This window comes from Corvus hawaiiensis, chromosome 17, assembly GCF_020740725.1.
Source record: "Corvus hawaiiensis isolate bCorHaw1 chromosome 17, bCorHaw1.pri.cur, whole genome shotgun sequence".
NCBI classification, from domain to species: Eukaryota; Metazoa; Chordata; class Aves; order Passeriformes; family Corvidae; genus Corvus; species Corvus hawaiiensis.
The window spans coordinates 7632661-7652255 of record NC_063229.1 but is presented as its reverse complement, the minus strand read 5'-3'; the positions used below and the strand labels follow the sequence as shown (position 1 = coordinate 7652255).

General features: G+C 46.0%; 2 protein-coding genes across 3 annotated transcripts; one reads left to right on the top strand and one right to left on the bottom strand.

Annotated features, from left to right (window-relative positions):
• Positions 1 to 811: 811 nt before the first annotated feature.
• On the top strand, positions 812 to 9922 carry TTPAL (alpha tocopherol transfer protein like). Of its 2 annotated transcripts, none has more exons than XM_048321681.1 (5): positions 812 to 861; positions 2051 to 2502; positions 3217 to 3410; positions 5188 to 5298; positions 6015 to 9922. In XM_048321681.1, the coding sequence occupies exons 2-5, from the start codon at positions 2064 to 2066 to the stop codon at positions 6288 to 6290; spliced, it is 1020 nt and encodes a 339-aa protein (XP_048177638.1). In that variant the 5' UTR covers positions 812 to 861; positions 2051 to 2063; the 3' UTR covers positions 6291 to 9922. The 2 variants fall into 2 exon arrangements, with proteins under 2 accessions (XP_048177638.1, XP_048177637.1); XM_048321680.1 differs by lacking the exon at positions 812 to 861 and adding an exon at positions 1025 to 1132.
• Positions 9923 to 10236: 314 nt separating this feature from the next.
• Positions 10237 to 18476, bottom strand: SERINC3 (serine incorporator 3). Its single transcript, XM_048321679.1, has 10 exons — positions 18373 to 18476; positions 17729 to 17890; positions 17083 to 17276; positions 16247 to 16326; positions 15378 to 15515; positions 14385 to 14554; positions 13565 to 13655; positions 12985 to 13162; positions 11947 to 12174; positions 10237 to 11175 (listed from the first exon to the last, which is right to left on the bottom strand). The coding sequence occupies exons 1-10, from the start codon at positions 18409 to 18411 to the stop codon at positions 11037 to 11039; spliced, it is 1419 nt and encodes a 472-aa protein (XP_048177636.1). The 5' UTR covers positions 18412 to 18476; the 3' UTR covers positions 10237 to 11036.
• Positions 18477 to 19595: the final 1119 nt, after the last annotated feature.

The following is a 19595-nucleotide window of genomic DNA, read 5'->3' as shown; positions in this document are numbered from 1 at the left end:
GAAGAGGCCCTGGGATGCATGTATATATAAAATATATATGATGTGTAGGTTTTAATACATTTTATATATATATATAAAATGCATTTTTATGTAATATGTGATTATATATTATATATAAATAGTATCTAATCTATTGATTATATATAGGTAAGTACATATGCTGTATGCTATATAGTTACATGTATTACATAGCAATATTATATATTATATACGCACATAACATACATATATACATGTGTACATACATATGTATATATATCCATATATACACAGATATATATATACACAGATATAATACATCCATAATAAAAATATATTTCACGTATAATACATTCTGTACATATAAAATTCATTTTATAAATGCAAAATATAAAATGTATTTTATAAAATGTACGTATTTTATAAAATATATGTATTATTTGTCTCTCTATATGTGTATAGACGTGTGTATATATATGCGTGTATATATTTATATGTATAGCTGTGTGTACAGATGTGTATGTGTATATGTACGTATATAAAACTCTGCCTTCGTGGCTCACGGCAGGAGGCAGTGGCCTGCCGTTGTCACAGAGCGTGAGGGGTAACAGAAGGACAGCTGTCCCTCCAAGAAGCGGCCCTGTGGCTCCCTGTCGCTGCACGGGGCGGATGACAGAGGGGCAGGAACCCCCTGCCTTCGGACCCAAGGCCGAACCGCACCGGCCCTGGGCCCGCCGGGGCCCGGGGCTCTCCCGAGGCCCGCGGCCCCGCCCCGGTGCCGCCCCGGGGCCATGGCGCAGGCGCGGCGGGCCCGTCACTTCCGCCGGCCGGGGCCGTTCCGGGGTGGCGGGGCCGGGACGCGGCTGCTCCGCGGGAGCTCCGGTACGGGCGGGCTGCGGCCCGGGGCTGAGGGGGCCGGGGCTGAGGGGGCCGGGGCTGAGGAGGCCGGGGCTGAGGGGACCGGGGCTGAGGGAGCTGGGGCTATGCGGGGTCTGGCCGCACCGCACCGCACCGCACCGCACCGCACCGCACCGCACCGCACCGCACGCTCCTCGGGCGCTCGGGGGCTGGGTGCTGCCCAGCCCAGGCTGTAACCGCGTGAAACGCGTCCCCGTGAGCGGTCGCGGGGCCCATCCCGAGCAGCCTGGGGAAGGTGAGGTGGGAGCGAGGCGTTGAGAGAGAGGTCTGTCGGTGCAGGAGGAAGGCGGGTGTGGGTGACAAGTGTGTCCCTGTGGCGGGCGGTTCCTGCGTGACAGCCAGGAGCGGTGTGGTGTGCTGTGAGTGATTCTGAATGCGAACAGCTTAGCAAAATAAAGCCATGTTCTCCTGCCAGGTCCAGCTACAGGAATCATGGCATTTTCTAATTTTTCACTCATCTCTATCCACTTGTGACTGCATTTGGAATTTCAGCTCCCGGGTCAGACATATAGGCCTCACACTGAAAAGTTAACGCTAGATTAAGCCAGCTTCAATACCCATGCAGTGCTGGCAGAAGAGTCTGCAATTTTCTTACTTGCTCATCCAGTCTGTGCACTGCAAGCATTTCGTGTATTCCTGAATGCTGCTCCTGAATTGCTCAAAACATTCACCTGGGTAGAGGTGCTGGGAAGTGCATGTGTTTGCTAGAGAAGTTAAGGAAAGCTCCTGGCTGTCTGGGCTTAGATGAGGGAGCCTCTCAGAAGAGGGTGTAACTCGACCACATGTGAGAATCCTGCCAAACTGGGATGTTGGCTTTACTTTAGTTTCCAACTGGACGTAGGAAATAACCGTTAAGGCAAATTAAATTCTGTGTTTTGCAATGAAGGTGTGTAATTCTGTACTTTATTTGGTTAGGCTTCATCCAAGGCAGCTTTCTACCTGGTAGGTAGGATAAAGAGATTAGAGTAACTTGCACTTTCTAATCCTGGTAGCAAATTAAAATGAATGGTGTGTGACTGTAGCGCTGGTTCTTGGAAAGGCAACATCTTTAGTTAGGAGACAGAGGGATACAGAACATAATAAATAGCAAATAATCAATGTGGTTGCAAGCCTGTGGGTTTGTTTGTCACGTGCAACACTTGTTTTTTGACAGATTCCTCTGCATTATGTCAGGAGACAGTGACTGCACCAGGACAAGTCCGTCAGCGGGGTCTCCATCGGACAATGAGCTCCTGCCAGACCGGCCAAAGTACGTTTGTACCCTGTCTCCTGATCTCGTTACCAAAGCCCGGGAGGAGCTCCAGGAGAAGCCTGAATGGAGGCTCCGTGATGTGCAGGCACTCCGAGATATGGTGTGCAAGGACTATCCTTCCCTGGGTACGTGCCTGGACGATGCTTTTTTGCTAAGGTTCCTCCGAGCCAGGAAGTTTGATTACGATCGAGCGCTTCAGCTCCTGGTGAACTACCACACCTGCAGGAGGACCTGGCCAGAGGTGTTCAGTAACCTGAAGCCATCTGCAATAAAGCCTGTCCTGGAGTCAGGCTTTGTCACTGTGCTGCCTCACCGGGACCCGCAGGGACGCCACGTTGTCTGCATCCGCCCAGGTACTCAGTCCTGAGTGTCTCTGTTCCCCGTCCTCGAGGTGTGTCTGGGCCAAAAGCCTGCTCCCTGCTCTCCTGTGAACAGTGGTGACTTGCACAGTGTGTGGGCTCTCTCAAATTTGAAAAGCTATCTTGGGAAGGGACACGCTGGTCCTTAGCCAGCATTATTCCATTTCCTTTTCCTCTGTCAGCAATAAGTGCAGTCATGGCAAAATGAAAATGCAGTGAGGTCGATGAAATGTTAGGCAATTCAAGAAAAATTAATACACAGTAACTCAAATTGAAACAAGGCTGCTGGCCTACCCTTAGAAACTCATAATTCGTTTTTACAGTAAGCGGAGAGAGGAGCCTATAGCTCTGACTCCTGTGTAAATAATCAGAGTCTTTCATGTGCTTTTGGTGCTGCCAGGCTTGCTGTAAATTTGTTTTCATTCATTCTCCTCTTTTCCATTTACCTGCCTTCTTTCTGAGCTGAAACTGCTTTCAATGAGCTGTGCTGGCTGGAGAACATTGGGTTCTTAAAACCATTGCCTTTGCTCCCTGAAGTGAACACGAGTTGCCATTTTCCTCTTGCTTAAGAAAGGCTGCTCTGAACTAGAACTGTGGCTATAAAGACTAACTTTTGAGTCCAGGAAAACAGAAAATCAGTTTTTTTGGAATGTGTATTGTTAGCTTATCTTCACTCTCCGACTTACCATCCCTGTCTTGTAACCTCAGACAGATGGACACCCAGTAATTATCCGATTACTGAGAACATTCGTGCCATATACTTAACCTTAGAAAAACTCATTCAGTCCGAAGAGACCCAGGTGAATGGAATTGTAATCCTGGCAGACTACAAAGGAGTCAGCTTATCTAAGGCGTCTCATTTTGGTCCTTTTGTAGCCAAAAAAGTGATTGGAATTCTTCAGGTAAGACCTGAACTGGTGGGAAAATACACTTGTGCATTGTAAATGATTGCTTCTGTGTGTAGAGTTCTTGACTATGTCACCACAAACTTCATCATCTTGGCTTTCACTAGCAGAGTTAACCATGTCTCTGCCCAACCAGTTTCTCACACCCTTAAAGCCAGCTTACCTCACTTGCCCCTTTTTTTGACTTTTGCATCCCTAAAACTTAATTTGCATTAGAAATGCAAACTTCGAGTTGGAACAGACAAAAGCAGTTCTGCTAGGTAGTGGGAAGGAAGAAAGACAGCAGAGAATTACAGTTAGAGAGGAGACAGTCAGGAAATGGCCTGGTATTTAAATGGTTCCTGTCAGCTGAGATGGAGCTAACCGGGGCAAGTGCAGGTTCCAGCTCAAGTGCTGCTGCAAAAATTTTAAGAGGACTTTTGAATGGGTGTGATTTGAGGAAGGATTTCCATCCATGCCCTGAAAGCAGAGGCTTCTTTAGCACAGGGGCAGCAAAAGAGACAGTAATGAAAAGCATCTCTGCCTGGATGTGTAGAAGGAAAGTGGTGGAGAGCAAGTTAGAGCAAGGGTGTAAACACAGTGAAGCTGGACAAAACAGGAAGGGGAAAGGACTGAGGAGTAGCCTGGCCAAAATGGCAGGAAGGTTTGATGATTTCACTTGATGTTGGTACAGTCTGGAGGAATGAGATGAGAAAACTTCTCTTGAATGGGTTCATTCCATCATTACTTTTGTTCTGGCCTGAGCTGGTTATGTCCTTTTTTGTATCCATGGGGGGGATCAGGGAAGATAGGGTGAATCAGGGGAGTGTATGGAAATGAGACTGGTGAGTTAAGGAATGCCTTTATAAGAACTTGCTCCTTTACATTATGATCTAAATGTGTCATTTAACTGTAAGCCCATATTTAATTTGTACAAATAATGCCATGAGAGTCCTGCTGTTCCTACTGGAAGATATTCACAAAACAATAGCTGGACTTGGGGAAGGACATAAAGGTATGGTGGAATAGAAATGTGTTGCATCAACCTTGCTGAGCTGCAGCTCCTGTAAAGATGAGCTAATTCACTGACGTTCCTATGGAGAAAAATACTCCAGCTGTGCCTGTTGTGTGCTTTTCACTCCAAGCACTGGCTGATTTGTATATGTAGAGCTGGTTAGAGGGAAAGAAACTTCACTGAGTCCTTAATTGTTGATCATGAGCTTTTGCCCTTGAAAAATATTTCTGCAAATAAATTTCTGCAGCAGAAATCCCATAATTAGCTGCTGTTTTAAACTGTCCTTTATGGGAAACTGTGTGTCCTAGCAATATTAGGTTCCTTCTTTGCATAAAAACACTTTTTAGAATATGTTGGGCACCAAATCTAGTTGCTGGACACACTGTTAGAAGCAGCCTGCTCTGGCACTGAGTGTGATGGACTCCTCAGGAACTGCAGACATCACTTTATTACTGCATCCTCATCAGAGCTGGGAATACCCAAAGGACAGGGATTATCTATGTGTATTTGTCAAGGCAGATAAATATCAATATTAGAAATTAGGATCTACTGACAGCAGTGTATTTTTTGATGGAGGGTTTTCTTGTCCCTTGACCTTGTTTTTATGCTCACAGATGTCATCCTAGGACTGCTCTCTATAACAAGTTGAATTTCTGTTGTTGTACTGGTTTATGTTGGTACCTCAGATTAAAGTTGTGTGCTGGCAATCAGTCTCAGGAAATTTTAAAAAGAGAAAGATGTTTTTTAAACTGCATTATAAAAATCTTCTTTACCCTTCAGGATGGATTCCCCATTCGAATAAAGGCTGTTAACATAATAAATGAGCCTCGTATATTCAAAGGTATTTTTGCAATCATCAAGCCTTTTCTGAAGGAAAAGATCGCAAACAGGGTAAGGATTTGTGTGATTTTAATATTAATGTTTGTAAGTTCTTGTTTGGCCACTATTAAGTAAAAAAGAAAAAGAAATTATAATACTTGACAGCTAGAAAAATGTTGGTGCCATTTTACTTTCTGCTTTAAATTTTAAAAATATACGTATTGGGAAAATTCTCTGTGAGACAGAAACTTTGAGGAATTCAATATTGTCATAATATTAATATGGAATTTTAGTACATGTGCTCTGTATCCAGGACATTATCCAGGACATTTGGGCCAGTAGCACTTTGTTTATGAGGTGCTGTCAAAGGAAAACTGTGTTGCCCCTTCCTTGCTCTTTTCCCTTATGCGAGGGTCCTGTGTGGCACAAGTATCCTCTCCACAGGACTGTGGTTGCCAAGGATGATTTTTTTTTTTCCCACAAGGATAAGTACTTTCAACCCCATGAGTGATCTTGGGGATGAACTGAATTTGGAACCTCAGCCCAGGCACATGTCAAGTCTCTCTTGCTGGGATTTAGTCTGCACTAGGTGTGGATTGTCTCAGGGCTTCTCTCACTGGTGTGTCTGACTGCACCTGCCGACTGCTCTGTGCTGCCACTTGCCCATAAACACATCACTCCTAAAATTTGTTCTTTAGCTCAAAATAAGCTTGTAGGCTGACTGTTCCAGCAATTTGCTGTGAAGTGTTTGATGTGCACTTTTAAAGCTCTTTTGCTTTCTTCTTCAGTTTTTTCTTCATGGCTGTGATCTGAATTCCCTTCACCAAAACATTCCTCCAGTGATCCTTCCTGAAGAGTACGGTGGTACTGCAGGCAAGCTGGACATCTCTGCCTGGAATGAGCTGCTGCTGGCCTCTGAAGAGGACTTCCTGCATGATTTCTCAGAGCTGGTGCTCCAGTGTGACAGCTCTCCCCACGACCTGCTAGTGAGTGGGGATGCTGATGAAAAGCAGTGTGATGATTCCCTGCGAGGGATGAAACCTCAGCTCTATTACTGTTACTAACAAACCACTGGAGGGAGGTTTTCCAGCACAGTTAAGATCTGCTCTGATAGGTGATGTTGTGAACTCTGCCTTACTCCTAAACCTGCAGTTTAGGGACAGACTGCTGAGGCACTTTACACTGTAGAACCAAAGGAAGCTGGAGAGGGCACAATGGGGGCAGGGCAGAGTTCAGGGAGGGTAAAAGCAAAGAGCACAAGTTATGTAGAAGACTTGAGGCTCATCAACCTCTGTGTGAATGATGCAAACTGGCTTCTTCTTTCTAATGATAAAGGGAAAAAACTATTGCAGATAGGTAAGCTTGACAGTTTCTTGTCCCCGCCCCACACAGGTGAAAAGTGAGGATGATTTATGAGCTTTGTGATCATCTGGTCCCTTCCCCTTCTGCAAATGCCAGTAATCCAAGACAAGAAAATGGCTTTTGAACCCTGCAAAATATAATTCTTTAGTGAAGATTGCTTAAAACCATGGAAGTCTAACTTGGCCTGTCCTCTGTCACGTGGTTCAGATTGTGAGTTGGTGTTTCTGAAATATCTCAGTGAACATTTGTCTCAAATTAATACAGAACAAAATTTACTTGTGAATACCTGTTTGGAGATCATCTCTTAAAACTTCCTCACAGTTGGAAGAACTGTGACTGATGGATTAACTACCATAATATCTATACCAAGGTTTATACAGCAGATGCAATCTTCATTTTCAGAAAACAGGAAGTTTTTCAGATCATTTACTAAAGCTTTTGATTGGACAACAGCTTCAAATAATGAGGTTTAGGACCAAATAAAAGCAAGCTGTGTTAGCTACCTTCCCACATTGACAGTTCTTTTCTGATTGAGATAAGGAATTGAGTAAGTACCTCATACCCAGGATTTGTGAGGAGGTTTTGTAGCAGTTGGCATGTGATGTATAGAAGGCAATACTTCATGTAAGACAGCAAGGTGCTGCTTTAGCTTGTTACTTCGGGCTGAATTTGAGTTCTATGTCTGTGAAACCAAATGCAGACAGGCTTTTAAAAAGCACATTCTTAAATTTCCTGATATTGTAGCATTTTGTTCACCGTGCTTGTCAGCTCTTTTGTGAAATGTTACAACTTGGTTTTTAACTTTGTTGACCTCTTTTGTCTTTGGTTGTCATGTTCCTGTATGAAGTTAGACTTGAATCATCTCTGTGATATTTACCCATAATTTGTATCCCTGTGCTTCTAGGTCTTTGTCTAGAGACAGAACTAACATTGATGTCAAACCAGGGTAAGATACCTGTGTCTAAATAAGCTGTTCCCACTCCCCAAGTTAATTTCGTTTAATGGTCTTGAATTAGAACTTAACTCTCAGCACACTCTTTGCACACGTTTTTCTGCACTATAATGGTGTGGAGATGGGAAACCTCACTAGGACGAGGAAAGCACAGTCTGTTACTTCAAGATGAAATAATTCACTATTTGGTGGAAAAGAACATCCCTTCTAATTGGGAACTTATCACTAGAGCACTTTCTCTGGATGAAATCTTGATTTAGTGCCAACTGTGATTATAGGCACCAGTTACGTTTCTGTAAATATAAAACTAAATTATCTTGAGGATCTCAGACATTCATTTTTCAAAGTGCCAAACTCTGTTTTGAATGTCTTTCTTCCTCCCAGTCTCCTTGCAGCATGACTGCACTGCCAAAAGGAGACTCCTCTACCACTCTAACAACTTCCTGACCTGGCAGCAGACCTCATCCTGGAACTAAGGGGTGGCAAATGCCATACCTGTCATCCTGACATTATAAAAAGAGACTGGGTTCTGAAAGAGGGTAAAACCATGCAGCTTTTTTCTTTTCTGGGTGGCAGTTCAGAATCTGTAGGAGCAGAAAACTCATCACGTGGACAGTTGTAGATTAAAGGTGGGAAGAGATTAATTTTCCTCAGTGAAAGCATCTCATTTTTCTTACCTTTAGAAGTCAATTGTAACTCCTCTTTGATAGCTATTACCTTTAGTGCAGGGAAAAAACAAGCTACCATTTTCCTCCACTAAAAATAAGGTAAGAGTACTGCTAGGCAGCTCCTCCTTTGTGGCCAGAATATGCTCTGTGTTTTGCAGAAATTAATTCAGTTTTTTGCCACCTAGAAGCCAGTAGCACACAGCACCAGGACTTGGACAGATAAGTGGCTGCCCACACTGCTGAACTGCTAGAACAGAGAGAGTGGTGCTTCTGTTGTTTTAGTGCCTCTTAATTCCAGTCACAATGTACAACTAAAAAAGATAGAATGGACATTTTACCTAAAGATGAAGGCCTGATAGTCTTTCCTTAACTGTGCTGCAGGGTTGCAAGTGGGGGTATATTAACTGTAGGAACAGCTACTTTCATCCCCTTATGTAACTACTAGAGAGGGAGGTTGGATGTTCAAAATTCAATTTAGTGTCCTTCAAAGACAACTCAATCTAGTGGTGTTCAGCAGATGGCTGAGGAACCTCTACAAAACTCCCTTTTTTCAGGCTTTTATATTCTCTTGCATGCCTTAAATAGTAGGCAGACTAGATCCACCTCACCCTCTTCTTTCCTCTGCTCACTAAGAATAAAGAATATGATTTAAACATAATAAATGAGGCTATATCATTGTGCTGGGTTTGGCTGGGGTAGAATTTTCTTCACTGGAGTCGGTGTGGCACTGTGTGAGCGAGCAGTCACAGTGCTGGCTGGGGTTAAACCACCACAGTTGCCAGTGCTGAAAAGTGCCAGTCTTGTGCCTCCAGAACCTCTTTTTCTTAAAGCTGGCAGTGGATGTCAGGATGCTAAATTAAGCCAGGCTTTACCAGGAATCTCTTATTCATAATTTGCTGTTCCTTTTGGCTTTAGAACTCAGCCAGGAGTTGCAGCTTTGCTGAGCTGTGTCTCTAACCCTGAAGTATCTCTAACCAGTGCTTGGCAGGTCTTACAGAAAGCACAGCTCTGGCTTGTGTGTGTCCTGGCTACAGAGCTGAGAATGTTCTTTGAGCTTTAGTACGTAGTAGCAAAGAAATCAGTTTGTTCCCAGAATTTCTCATGTGAGCATTTGGAAAATAAACATTTGTGTCAAGTAGAGTACCTCCTTATCTGCAAGTTAAGAGAATAGCTAGGAAAAGCTTACATGATGGGGTTGGTTTTTTGCTTGGGGGCTGTTTGGGTTTTTTTACAGCACAACAACCACTTTTGTTTCTTCTTCCCACTTGAAATAACTTTGTTTTCCAAGGTTATATGCTTTTCCCAGTACATGAGCCATCCCTGCCAAATCCAACACATCATAAGGAACGATACTTGAACTGAATTGGCATTAGGGGGCACAAAAGGTAGCTGCAAACTGTACATAAAAGTACTTGAATTTATACTCTTGCAAATGGGTGTTACAAGCCCTGAGGTATTTTCAGGAACTGGCTGAACTGTTGTTTTTGTTAAATCTCATTTTGGCATGAGTTACTCATCGTGTTATTCAAATATTAATTTTGCCTTCTGTTATATGTGGGCCTAGAGGTGTTGGGTGGTTAAGTGTACATCTTATTTTGAAAAATTTATTTTTATATTGCATTTTATAAAATGAAGTCATCAAAAATGTGTAATTTTATGATGCATGACTGGGTGATTAAACACATTGTAACAGCTGCTCATTTGATATTTTCAATACGTTTGTCTTGTGTCATGTTGGGATATTTTACTGTTCACCTCAAAAACAACACACAAGTTCCACATTTACACACAGTTGCTACTACACATAATCACCACAGCACTGCCTTAGCAAAAGGTGTTGCTTTCTCCTGGAGAACCGAAGTTGAGCAACTTCAAGGAACAGGCTTTGACAGTCAGATACTGTTTGTTTCAAAAGAAATACGTCACTTGGTATTTACTGCATGGAGAAAACACCCAGTCACATCCAGCTGGACACTGCAGCAGCTGAAATAACTGCTGTTTCTTAACACTTCAACAGAGCTGGGCCAGTTTCAGTAGTTAGTCTGCTTTATTCAAATGACTTTACAGTGCAAATGCCTTAGAGCCAATAATAATAGTAATAATAATTCCATGTATGTTACTTTCATTAAGCACATTGGACAAGTGAAATCAACCAGTCAATAAGCTCAATTTTTCCAACATAATCATAAAGTTGATTAAGCTATTCATACACTTACCACTCTATTTGGCAAACATCCTAAAAAAGAAGTTACCATAGAAATTGCCTCTTAAAAAAGGCAAGTTTGTCTTAAAAAAGAATTAAGAGTTAACTAGTTTTTCAACTTCAGAGATCTTTCTGGTGAGGAATAAGGGTGCTTTTTTTGCCACAACATAAAGTAATTTAAATAAACTTTTCCTGTAAATAAACTTTTGCAGTGGAATGTAGAAATCAAGCAGCATGGCTTACACTTCCAGAAACTGAAGCATTAGCATAGTAGTGCATTATGCTGATTATAATTGTTCTTTAAAATATATTACTTCATATTTAACTAAATGTTAACTTCTATTCAATAGAAGGTTGTGGCTATTGGACAGAACAGATAATTTCTTTTGTGCTTTGACAGCACAGCTGTAGTGAATTTTAAAAATGCAATAATAACCCTGGTAAAGATTAAAATAGAAAGATAACTGATAATTCTGATGCTGCATCAAGCATTATACAATATGTAACTTTCTATCCAACTGCATTTTAATACCAACATAAGAAACAGTAACTAAAGCAGTAAATGAACATTTTGGCTTTCAGCAAAGAGTTGCCCACTTTTGTAAGCTCAGACAGGTGCAGGAACTTAACTGAAGTCTCTATTAGTAAGGACAAGAGGAGCCACTAAGGTCCAAAGATAGAGAAGCAGACAAACCCAGCTGGAGGCTATCTTCACCCACACGGCCGGCCACTTACTTGTCATGGTTTTGAAATCTGCATCAGGGCTAAAAAGTAAGGAAGTCTATTAGTAAACACAGAAAGCACCTCCCACTGTTCCTTGGTACCTCTCATATGAATCTGAAGTGAGGGCAATCCTTTGGGACACTCCAATGCAAGACCCTTTCTGAGAACATAAACAACTAAACCAGCAGTTTCCTGTGGCTCCTTCACAGGCTGTTGTTCTTGGGACACAGTTTTCAAGCCTGCTTGCCCATGCTGATGTGCTGCTGTTGAAGGAAGGATTTGCATGAGCTGTGCAATAGACTCCTGGTGGCTGCTGATCTCTAAGTGTATTTGCTAATTTATATAATGTCCTAGGAGCAGTGGCTTTTAAGCTGACGCAGCAGAGGGCATGTCCAAGCGTTTCCAAGAGATGCAGGAAATCACATCTCTGATACGCAGCATGTATGGCTGTCCCTGCACATTTTTCCCAGGATGAAGAGCCTGGGACAGCAGGTTGGCCTCTTAACAAACTTTTCAGGAGGCCACCTGAAACCAATTCCACATGTATCCCTCCTGCTACTCATCCAGCTGAAGAATGGCAGCCACACTTTCTGCTCTGAAGTAGTGCCCTGGAACCACAGCTGCTGATTGTGCTGCATGGCCTTCTTACATGTTAATTCAGTAACACTAAACTGAGAAGACACAACTCTAATGCAACTGGCATAGGGACAGCACCTTCACCAGCCTGACAGGAGTAGCCCACAAGGCAGGAGTCTCCTATCCACACAGAAACACTGGCACATAGAACCCATCACTTCCCATCTGGCTCTTACCTGTACCAGTTTGTGAGTGTCATCATGATGTAAAGAGAAGCAAGGAAGAGCATGAAGAGGAAGAAGGTGTAGCTGTACTGAACCCCGTCCTTCTCATTGTCCATGACACGGCGCACTTCTCCCTCGTCGGCAGCCCCGCTGCCTATCCCCACGGTCTCCTCCAGAATGGCAGTGTCACTGCCAGACAGTGTCAGCTTGTTCACCTGGCTGTTACTTGAAGAGCGGATGCTGCAATGTAACCCAAAGAGAGACACGGTCAAAAACTCCTTTTACAGTCAACTATGTTTGCTAATAAGCAAGTCATGGATCACAATGAATGTCTGGGACTAGCAAATAAATTTTTTAAAATCTGTTTGGAAACATAAGGAAATTCCTCAAACTGTTTTCATCCAAGCTTCTGTTAACCTAATTAAACAGCGTTCCTAGTCCCAGATCATAGAAAAGTGTGGTTTGGAAAGGACACTAAAGATTATCTCGTTCCAACCCACCTGCTGTGGGCAGAGACACATTCCACTAGACCAAGCTGCTCAGAGCTCCATCCAGCCTGCCCTTGAACACTTCCAGGGATGGAGCATCCACAACTGCTCTGGACAGCCATTGCAGTGCCTCACCACCCTCACAGTAAAGAAATTTTTCATAATATCTAATCTAAACCTACTCTTTCAGCTTTAATCCGTGCCCTTGTAAAAGTCTCTCTCCACGTTCCTTGCAGGCTCCCTTCAGACACTGGAAGGCCACCAAGTAGGTCACCCCAAAGCCTTCTTTTCTCCAGGCTAAACAAACCCAGTTGTCTCAGCCTTTCCTCACAGGAGAGGTGCTCCATCCCTCTGATCACCTCGTAACACATGTTGTTCTGTTATCTGGATTGGGTTTATAAAGCTTATCCTCATCCACAAAGCAGAGCCACATTTGGCCTCGGGCCTGAGACAGCAGCTGGATGCAAATAAATGCAGGTACATTTTGCACTAGACCCAAAATCAAAGAAAAGAGGCAGAGAAATCCCAATTCTTTATCACTGGATAGCAGTGCAGCTCCTACCTGGAATACAAGAGGCAAAGGACAAAGATAACCAGTCCAACAACACTCTGGGCATCCCACCACTGCAGGGACTTGGGCGGAGCAGGAGTGGCAGGTGGGACGGTGGCATTGGCTGGAACAGCTGTGGGTGCAGCTATCTGGGTGATGATGTTCAGCAAACTTGGGTTACAGTTTCTTTCTGAAAGGGATTTCAAGGGAGATTAGAGAGATGAGCTTTGCCAGCATTTAGCTAAGAAAAGATGACAGGTAAGCTCACAATTTTTCATTCCCTTTAACTGCTGATCTCTTCGATTCTCCAGAGGCAGAAATTGCCTGCAATATTTTTCCTGCCTGTGAGCTAGACACAGGTATAATAAATAAATAACATCAGAAAGCCCTGACACTTTCTTTTTTCCCCCCTTACAAACACTCCAGTTTAGTTCTGTAAAGAGGCAGCTTGATGGTTTCAGTCAAGTCAGCTTTTCAGCCTCACTGGATTTGATCTGGATAGATCAGCAATTCCCACAGGGTGGTCTCTAATAACCATTAGCAGCTTCTGCTTGCACACCAAAATATGTGACTCAAGACACGTGCTGCTTACCAGGCTCATTGGACATGGCTGCCCAAGTGAGGTACATGGTGTAGAGCGTGATGACAGAGGACTGAAGGAGGCCTGAGCGAGGCTGATGTTCCTGTTCCAAAGGAGAAGAGCAAGCCAAGGTCAAAAGGGCAAGTTTTACCTAGGGTTGGATAGTTTTACCCCACTGCCACAGATGCAACAATTACTAGCATGAAAACCATTGCTTTAGAAATGCATTGGGCTTTGTTCTATGTTCAAAAAATTGGAAGAAACTCCTTAGAGTTATATCATTTATGCAAAAAGCAACCCAAACACAGAAAAAATAAGCAAACCAAATACATTTTTTTGGTGCCCAAGACTCAGTTACAGGCTCTTACTGAGTTAATCTCAACCTTTTCAAACAATTTTGTAGATGTGAATCTAGCATGGGATTTGAGCAATACCAGTTCAGAATCGAGTAACATGCAACTTTCCTCTTACATTAAACAAGCTTGCCCCTTATTTCAAAGCCACAGTATTAAGCAAATAAATCTCCAGCTATTTTCTACTCCCTAACAGATTTCTCTGTTCAACCCAGGGCCTTCACCACTAAAAGCATGCCAGCAGTCCTCCACATGGAAACAAAGTCCAAAACCATGTTAGATGAAAAAAGCCTCTCTTCAGAAAATGTGTCACTATGCAGCACAATAGTTTCAGACCAAGATTTTTTGGTTTTAAGTTCCTAACTAGCACAGCTATGATAGCCAAGTTTTAAAGTTTTTATGTCTGACTGAACTGGTACTACATCCTTCTCACTTCCCTGCTTTGTATGTCAGAAGAAAAGAGCAGAGCAAAGTCATACCTGAACTTTCGGAAGGATAGAAACAATGGAGACAGCAATGCACAAGATCATGTTAGAGCTGATGAAGAACTTGTTCTCAGTGCAGTCATCAGGCTTCGTGTAGAAAACGTAGAAGAGAACAACAAAAACCAGGGACAAGGCATAGAACAAGCTTGTACAGGACAACAGAGCTGGAGGAAAAAAAATTTTTTACATTACACGTATAGTTTTAATAGTACATCTAAAGTGGCTTACACTGCAAGACAGTCCCTCACCTGGCAGTCTGGGTCACAAAACTAGACTAGCAGAATGCATTTTTTTAATGTATGGCTAAATTTCTGCTTGTGCTCACTAAGCAGCATAGCTCAGAGGAAGGCCAGTGCTGCCATCAGGGGAACAGGACTTGCCTTCCAGCAGCAGTTTAATTAGTTTAACTGGTATCAGGCCACAGTGTCATAATGAGAGAGTGCTTTTTGCACACTTCTCATGGACATTTATCTGCCCTGAATTCCTGTGCTCGAGGTCACCCGTTTTTGTTTCCACTCTGCTCTTTGTAAGCTACAAAACGCTGTTGCAGCATTCTTAGTTATGAGCTAAGAACCACAACAATTAGCACTTTGTAATTAATGACCAGCTGGGGAGCAGGCACCAAGGCACGCTCGGTGTGGTACTGCAGCCACTGTCATGGACACAGCTGAGCTCCTGGGGACACAGAGGGGACGTGCAGAGCAAAGCTCACATTTGAAGAGAACCAGGCTCCGAGCTCTGCACACGCCCTGCAAACCAGGCCAAGTGTGGTTCATTAGGACTGTCAAATGTGCTACTCACAAGCCTACAGTATTTTGCATTTTATTGAACAAGAAAAAGGAAACATTGCTATAAATTTCAGGTGTTTAGAGCAGTGACTCAGGGACACTGTGGAGTTTAATTCTAGGTATGTCTGCAAACCAGTAAATGATATTCTGCAGGGTACTGGCCAGTACAAACAAACCCTTTACAGGTTAAGATTCCTACCTGCATACCAGCATTTAGAATTCCCCTCTTCCATTCTCTCCACCCAGCTCTCATTCCAAGAGTGAGCAAAATCCACAAGTAGAACCAACTGGATAAGAATGAAACAGAAGGCTCCAGAAACACCAATCCAAAACCAAGCTAGAAAAGGGAGCAAGAAAAAAAAAGGTTAGCTTTCCCCATGTGCATGCTACCTCAGTTTAAAAACAAGAAAGCTCCTAATTATACTGCACACAAATAATGAAAAAAACTGAAACCATATTTAGAAATGCAGATGCTGTTAATCACTTTGGCCTCAATCCTGCAAAAGCATGGAAGGAGTCCCAGCTATTTAGGGATGCAGCCAATGCTGGTCAAGCTGAGCATGGGAACGTTTAGCCCAACACGTTTTCAGAATGAAGGCAACATCTAACGTGGCATCTTTGTGTACATAAGTGCCATCACGCCACATTTCTCTGAGGGTCAGCAACACTTTCAAGTTCCTGTGATGTGGCCAGACAGTAGAAGTTTCCCACACAGATTTTTCAGAGACTCTAGGGAAGTATTTAGCACTGGTCAGTGTCATGAGTTGCCCCAGTCTAGTGTTAGAAGACTCAGCTCTTTAGTGACTGTCCCATGAAGTAGAAAATTATTAATAACCAAAACGTATGTGGTTGAAAAGGGATTTCTTATTGCCATAATTTCAGCTGGTCATCAAAATACTGGATGAACCAAGGCACTCCAAAGAAGATGGGCAGAAACTGCATCTTCTACAAGAGAACTTTCACTATTGCCTATGAAAATTTACTATTTTTTTTACTATTTCCATAATAAATCTATGAAAAGGTTTGAGCCTATTCAAGTCAGAATTCCATGACAAATATTAACCGTACCTCTTGTGAAAGGCCCTTCGGGGATATAAAATGCTCCAACCATGATAGCCACAATGGCAGCTATTTTGAAGAACCAGAACCTTTAAAAGAAGATAGAAATCATAACTATTGGTCCTACTCTTCACACAGTCAGTTCACACACAGTAGCCATGTGCTACATGACCTGTAAGCAGCTTGGTCCTGCTCCAACCAAGGCTTTGGATCATATGATCCTGTTGACTGGGGAGATTGAGGACTTCCCATCCCTGGAAGCATTCAAGGCCAGGCTGGATGGGGCTCTGAGCAACTTGGTCTAGCGGAAGGTGTCCTTCCCCACGGCAGGGGGTTGGAAGTGGATGATCTTTAAGGTCTCTTCCAACCCAAACCATTCTATAATTTTATGATTCTATGCTCTCCAAAGGTCCCTTTCCAATTAAAATGACTCTATGATGATTCAGTCATCTAGCCCAGAACTAATTCAGTTCAATCAGGGAATTGGAAATCAGGAACCAGTTTCTGCTGGCTGAGTCAGACTGGCCTTGAGAATGAACCAGTTGAGTGCCAGAGGCAGCGCAAGGTTGGAGATATAAACTAGCTGCAATCTGACATCTCTCTGGAAACAAAGAGCACTGCCCTTTTGGTTACCCCACCTCAGAGTGACGCCCTCAACCAGGACACTGAACACCTTACATCTTCTTAAATAGGAAGCTTTCTAGGAGACTAAAGCACTACTCAGTACTGGGTCCAAAAGAAACCTGAGGCTGTCCATGTATGCATAAAGGAATTTCCACTGTGTTCAGCAGAGAAACTGGAAGGAGGAAACAAGCTGGAAAGGCAGCCAGCTGGCTCACACATACCCATTGTGTATCGAGGCTCTCGGGTCATTACTGGTTTTCACTTCTATCATGAGCAGGGAGAGGAGGAAGAAGAACATGGCCATGGCAAAGCTGACACGATAGACAGCTCTGTACCCCACAAACACATCACAGCTGACAAACCCATCCAAGTGGGGGATCTGAGTGTGAAGCCCCTCATCACAAAATCCAGGTATCTGGGTAAAGACACATTTCACTGTGAGTTTACATTTGCTTTGCAATTACATTCTTTAAGTCTGTAACAGCCAAGGCTTTCAGTCAACAATCTTCTGGGAGATCACAGAACAAAAGACTTTGTGCTTAGACCTTATTATCAACTGTCTTTCCCCATGTCAACACTTCTCACCCAGGAAGATTAAGATACCACAGCAGCAGGCTCTGATAACGACTGACCATCTCCATGTCTGGTCAGACTTCAGAGACCAGGCATGTACTAAAAAAGGAACATTCACTGAATTTGCTGTTTCAGCCAGAAACCATTCAGTACATGCAGCCTCTTAACTCGGGAACAAGGACACTTGGGTGTTTGTGTCTCACACAAAATCCATTTCAAGTAAAGAAAATCAATAGTCACTGGTACAAACAATGGCACTTAAAACAGTCAGAAAGAGGTTTTTCCCCTCCATACCTTTTTCAGCTGCTCTTCCATGCCTGGTGCCAGCATAATGCAGGCAAGCACGGTACTGAGGAGGAGGAGGAAAGCATAGATAAGACGTGTCACTGTCGAATTCTTGCTGTTGGGGCAACATCGGCACAGTAAACACGAGGCACCGCTGCACAGACAGGGAATCTGAAGGGCAGAGACAGGAATAGTAAGGGCATTCCCATCGCAGCTGACACCGGCGCGTTAGGCGACACCGAGAGGAAAACCCGAATTCCTTTTAGAGACACTCCACTCTGGACCGCACAGATAAAGCCGCTAATCGGCGTTTCTGACTGACAACACCCGGAGATAACCGCGTTTATCGGCCTGGGCTGCCCCTGGGGCCTAGCCAGGGCGGGCCCCGCCCGCCAGCGACCTGCCCCGGCCAGGCGGCCCCCGGGAAGGACACCGATGGCTCCAGCCGGGCACCGCTCTGCTCCCCGAGGCTGGAGCCACCCCGGCGGGACCGCGACTGCGCCCGCGGGGACTCAGAGTGCTGACCCGCCCGCGGCTCGACTCGGGCCGCCAACAGAGGCACCGTTCCGGGCCGGACCCGCTCCTCAGGATGGAAGGGAACGTTCAGGGTGTGAAGAGGCAAGTTTGGGGTGGGAGGGGAGCCCCGCACTCACCCAGCTGGCCAGCGAACAGACCCCCAGCACAGCCCCCATGGCGCCGCCGCCCCGCCGCCCGCTCCCTGCTTCCGCCCACACCCCGCGGCCTTACGGGGCGGCGCCAGGCGGGCGCTGTCGGGAGCCGCCGCCGCCGCCGCTCATTGGCTACCGGCACGCTCGGGGGCGGCCGCCCGCCAATGAGAAGGCGCGATGCGGCCGCGCGCCAAGGGGAGGAGCGGGAAGGTCGGCGCAGGGCGGGGCGATGTTGTTTATCAGCACTTCTTCCGCCTTCGCCGAGGGGAGGGGGGAACGCTGATTGGTTGAAGGGTCAGCGGGTGGGCGGTTCCTAGAGCATGACAGCCAATGAGTGAGGCCGATTGGCAGCCCGGCAGCCGGGCCGCACCTGCGGGGGGCGCTCGGCGGTGCCTTGGCGCGCGCAGCCGTTGCCGTGCAACGCGGGCACCGGGAGGGCACCGGGGCGGCACCGGGGCGGCACCGGGATGGCACCGGGGCGGCAGCGGGATGGCACCGGGGCGGCAGCGGGATGGCACCGGGAGGGCACCGGGGCGGCAGCGGGGCGGCACCGGGATGGCACCGGGAGGGCACCGGGGCGGCACCGGGAGGGCACCGGGATGGCAGCGGGCGGCACCGGGGCGGCACCGGGGCGGCACCGGGAGGGCACCGGGGCGGCAGCGGGATGGCAGCGGGCGGCACTGGGGCGGCACGGGATGGCACCGGGAGGGCACCGGGATGGCACCGGGGCGGCACCGGGGCGGCAGCGGGAGGGCACCGGGATGGCACCGGGAGGGCACCGGGGCGGCACCGGGATGGCAGCGGGCGGCAGCGGGAGGGCACCGGGACAGCACCGAGCCGCCCCCGCCCCGTGCGGCACTGTGACAGAGCACACCGCGTTTCCCCGCCTCTGGGCACCGGCAGCCCGCAGGGCGCCCTGGCGTGGCCCGTGCCCCGGGTAACGCTGAGCCCTCGGGCCCCGCGGGGCGTGACCCGGTGCGGTGACAGGCGTCACGGCCGTGCGAGTTACAGCCGCGTCACCGCTGCCCTAACCGGCGGCACCGCGACAGCCGGGATGCCGCAGGAAGCGAGCGGGAATCCTCCTGCCGCTTCATGTAGAGCCTGTGTGGGTCGTGGTGCGAGCAATGGCCGTGGCCCGGGGGCTGGCGACACGGCTGTCACCTGCCCTGCCGGGGCCACGCACCTGCTCAGCCTCGCGAAGCTGTTTC

Coding starts and splice junctions, on each gene's coding strand:
- SERINC3 (XM_048321679.1), bottom strand. CDS start 18,411: ATGGGGGCTGTGCTGGGGGTCTGTTCGCTGGCCAGCTGG. Junction 17,891..18,372: donor TCTGTTCGCTGGCCAGCTGG/GTGAGTGCGGGG, acceptor TCTGCCCTTCAG/ATTCCCTGTCTGTGCAGCGG. Junction 13,656..14,384: donor CTATCCTTCCGAAAGTTCAG/GTATGACTTTGC, acceptor CCTTTGGAACAG/GAACATCAGCCTCGCTCAGG.
- TTPAL (XM_048321681.1), top strand. CDS start 2,064: ATGTCAGGAGACAGTGACTGCACCAGGACAAGTCCGTCAGCGGGGTCT. Junction 2,503..3,216: donor CGTTGTCTGCATCCGCCCAG/GTACTCAGTCCT, acceptor TTGTAACCTCAG/ACAGATGGACACCCAGTAAT. Junction 3,411..5,187: donor AAGTGATTGGAATTCTTCAG/GTAAGACCTGAA, acceptor TTTACCCTTCAG/GATGGATTCCCCATTCGAAT.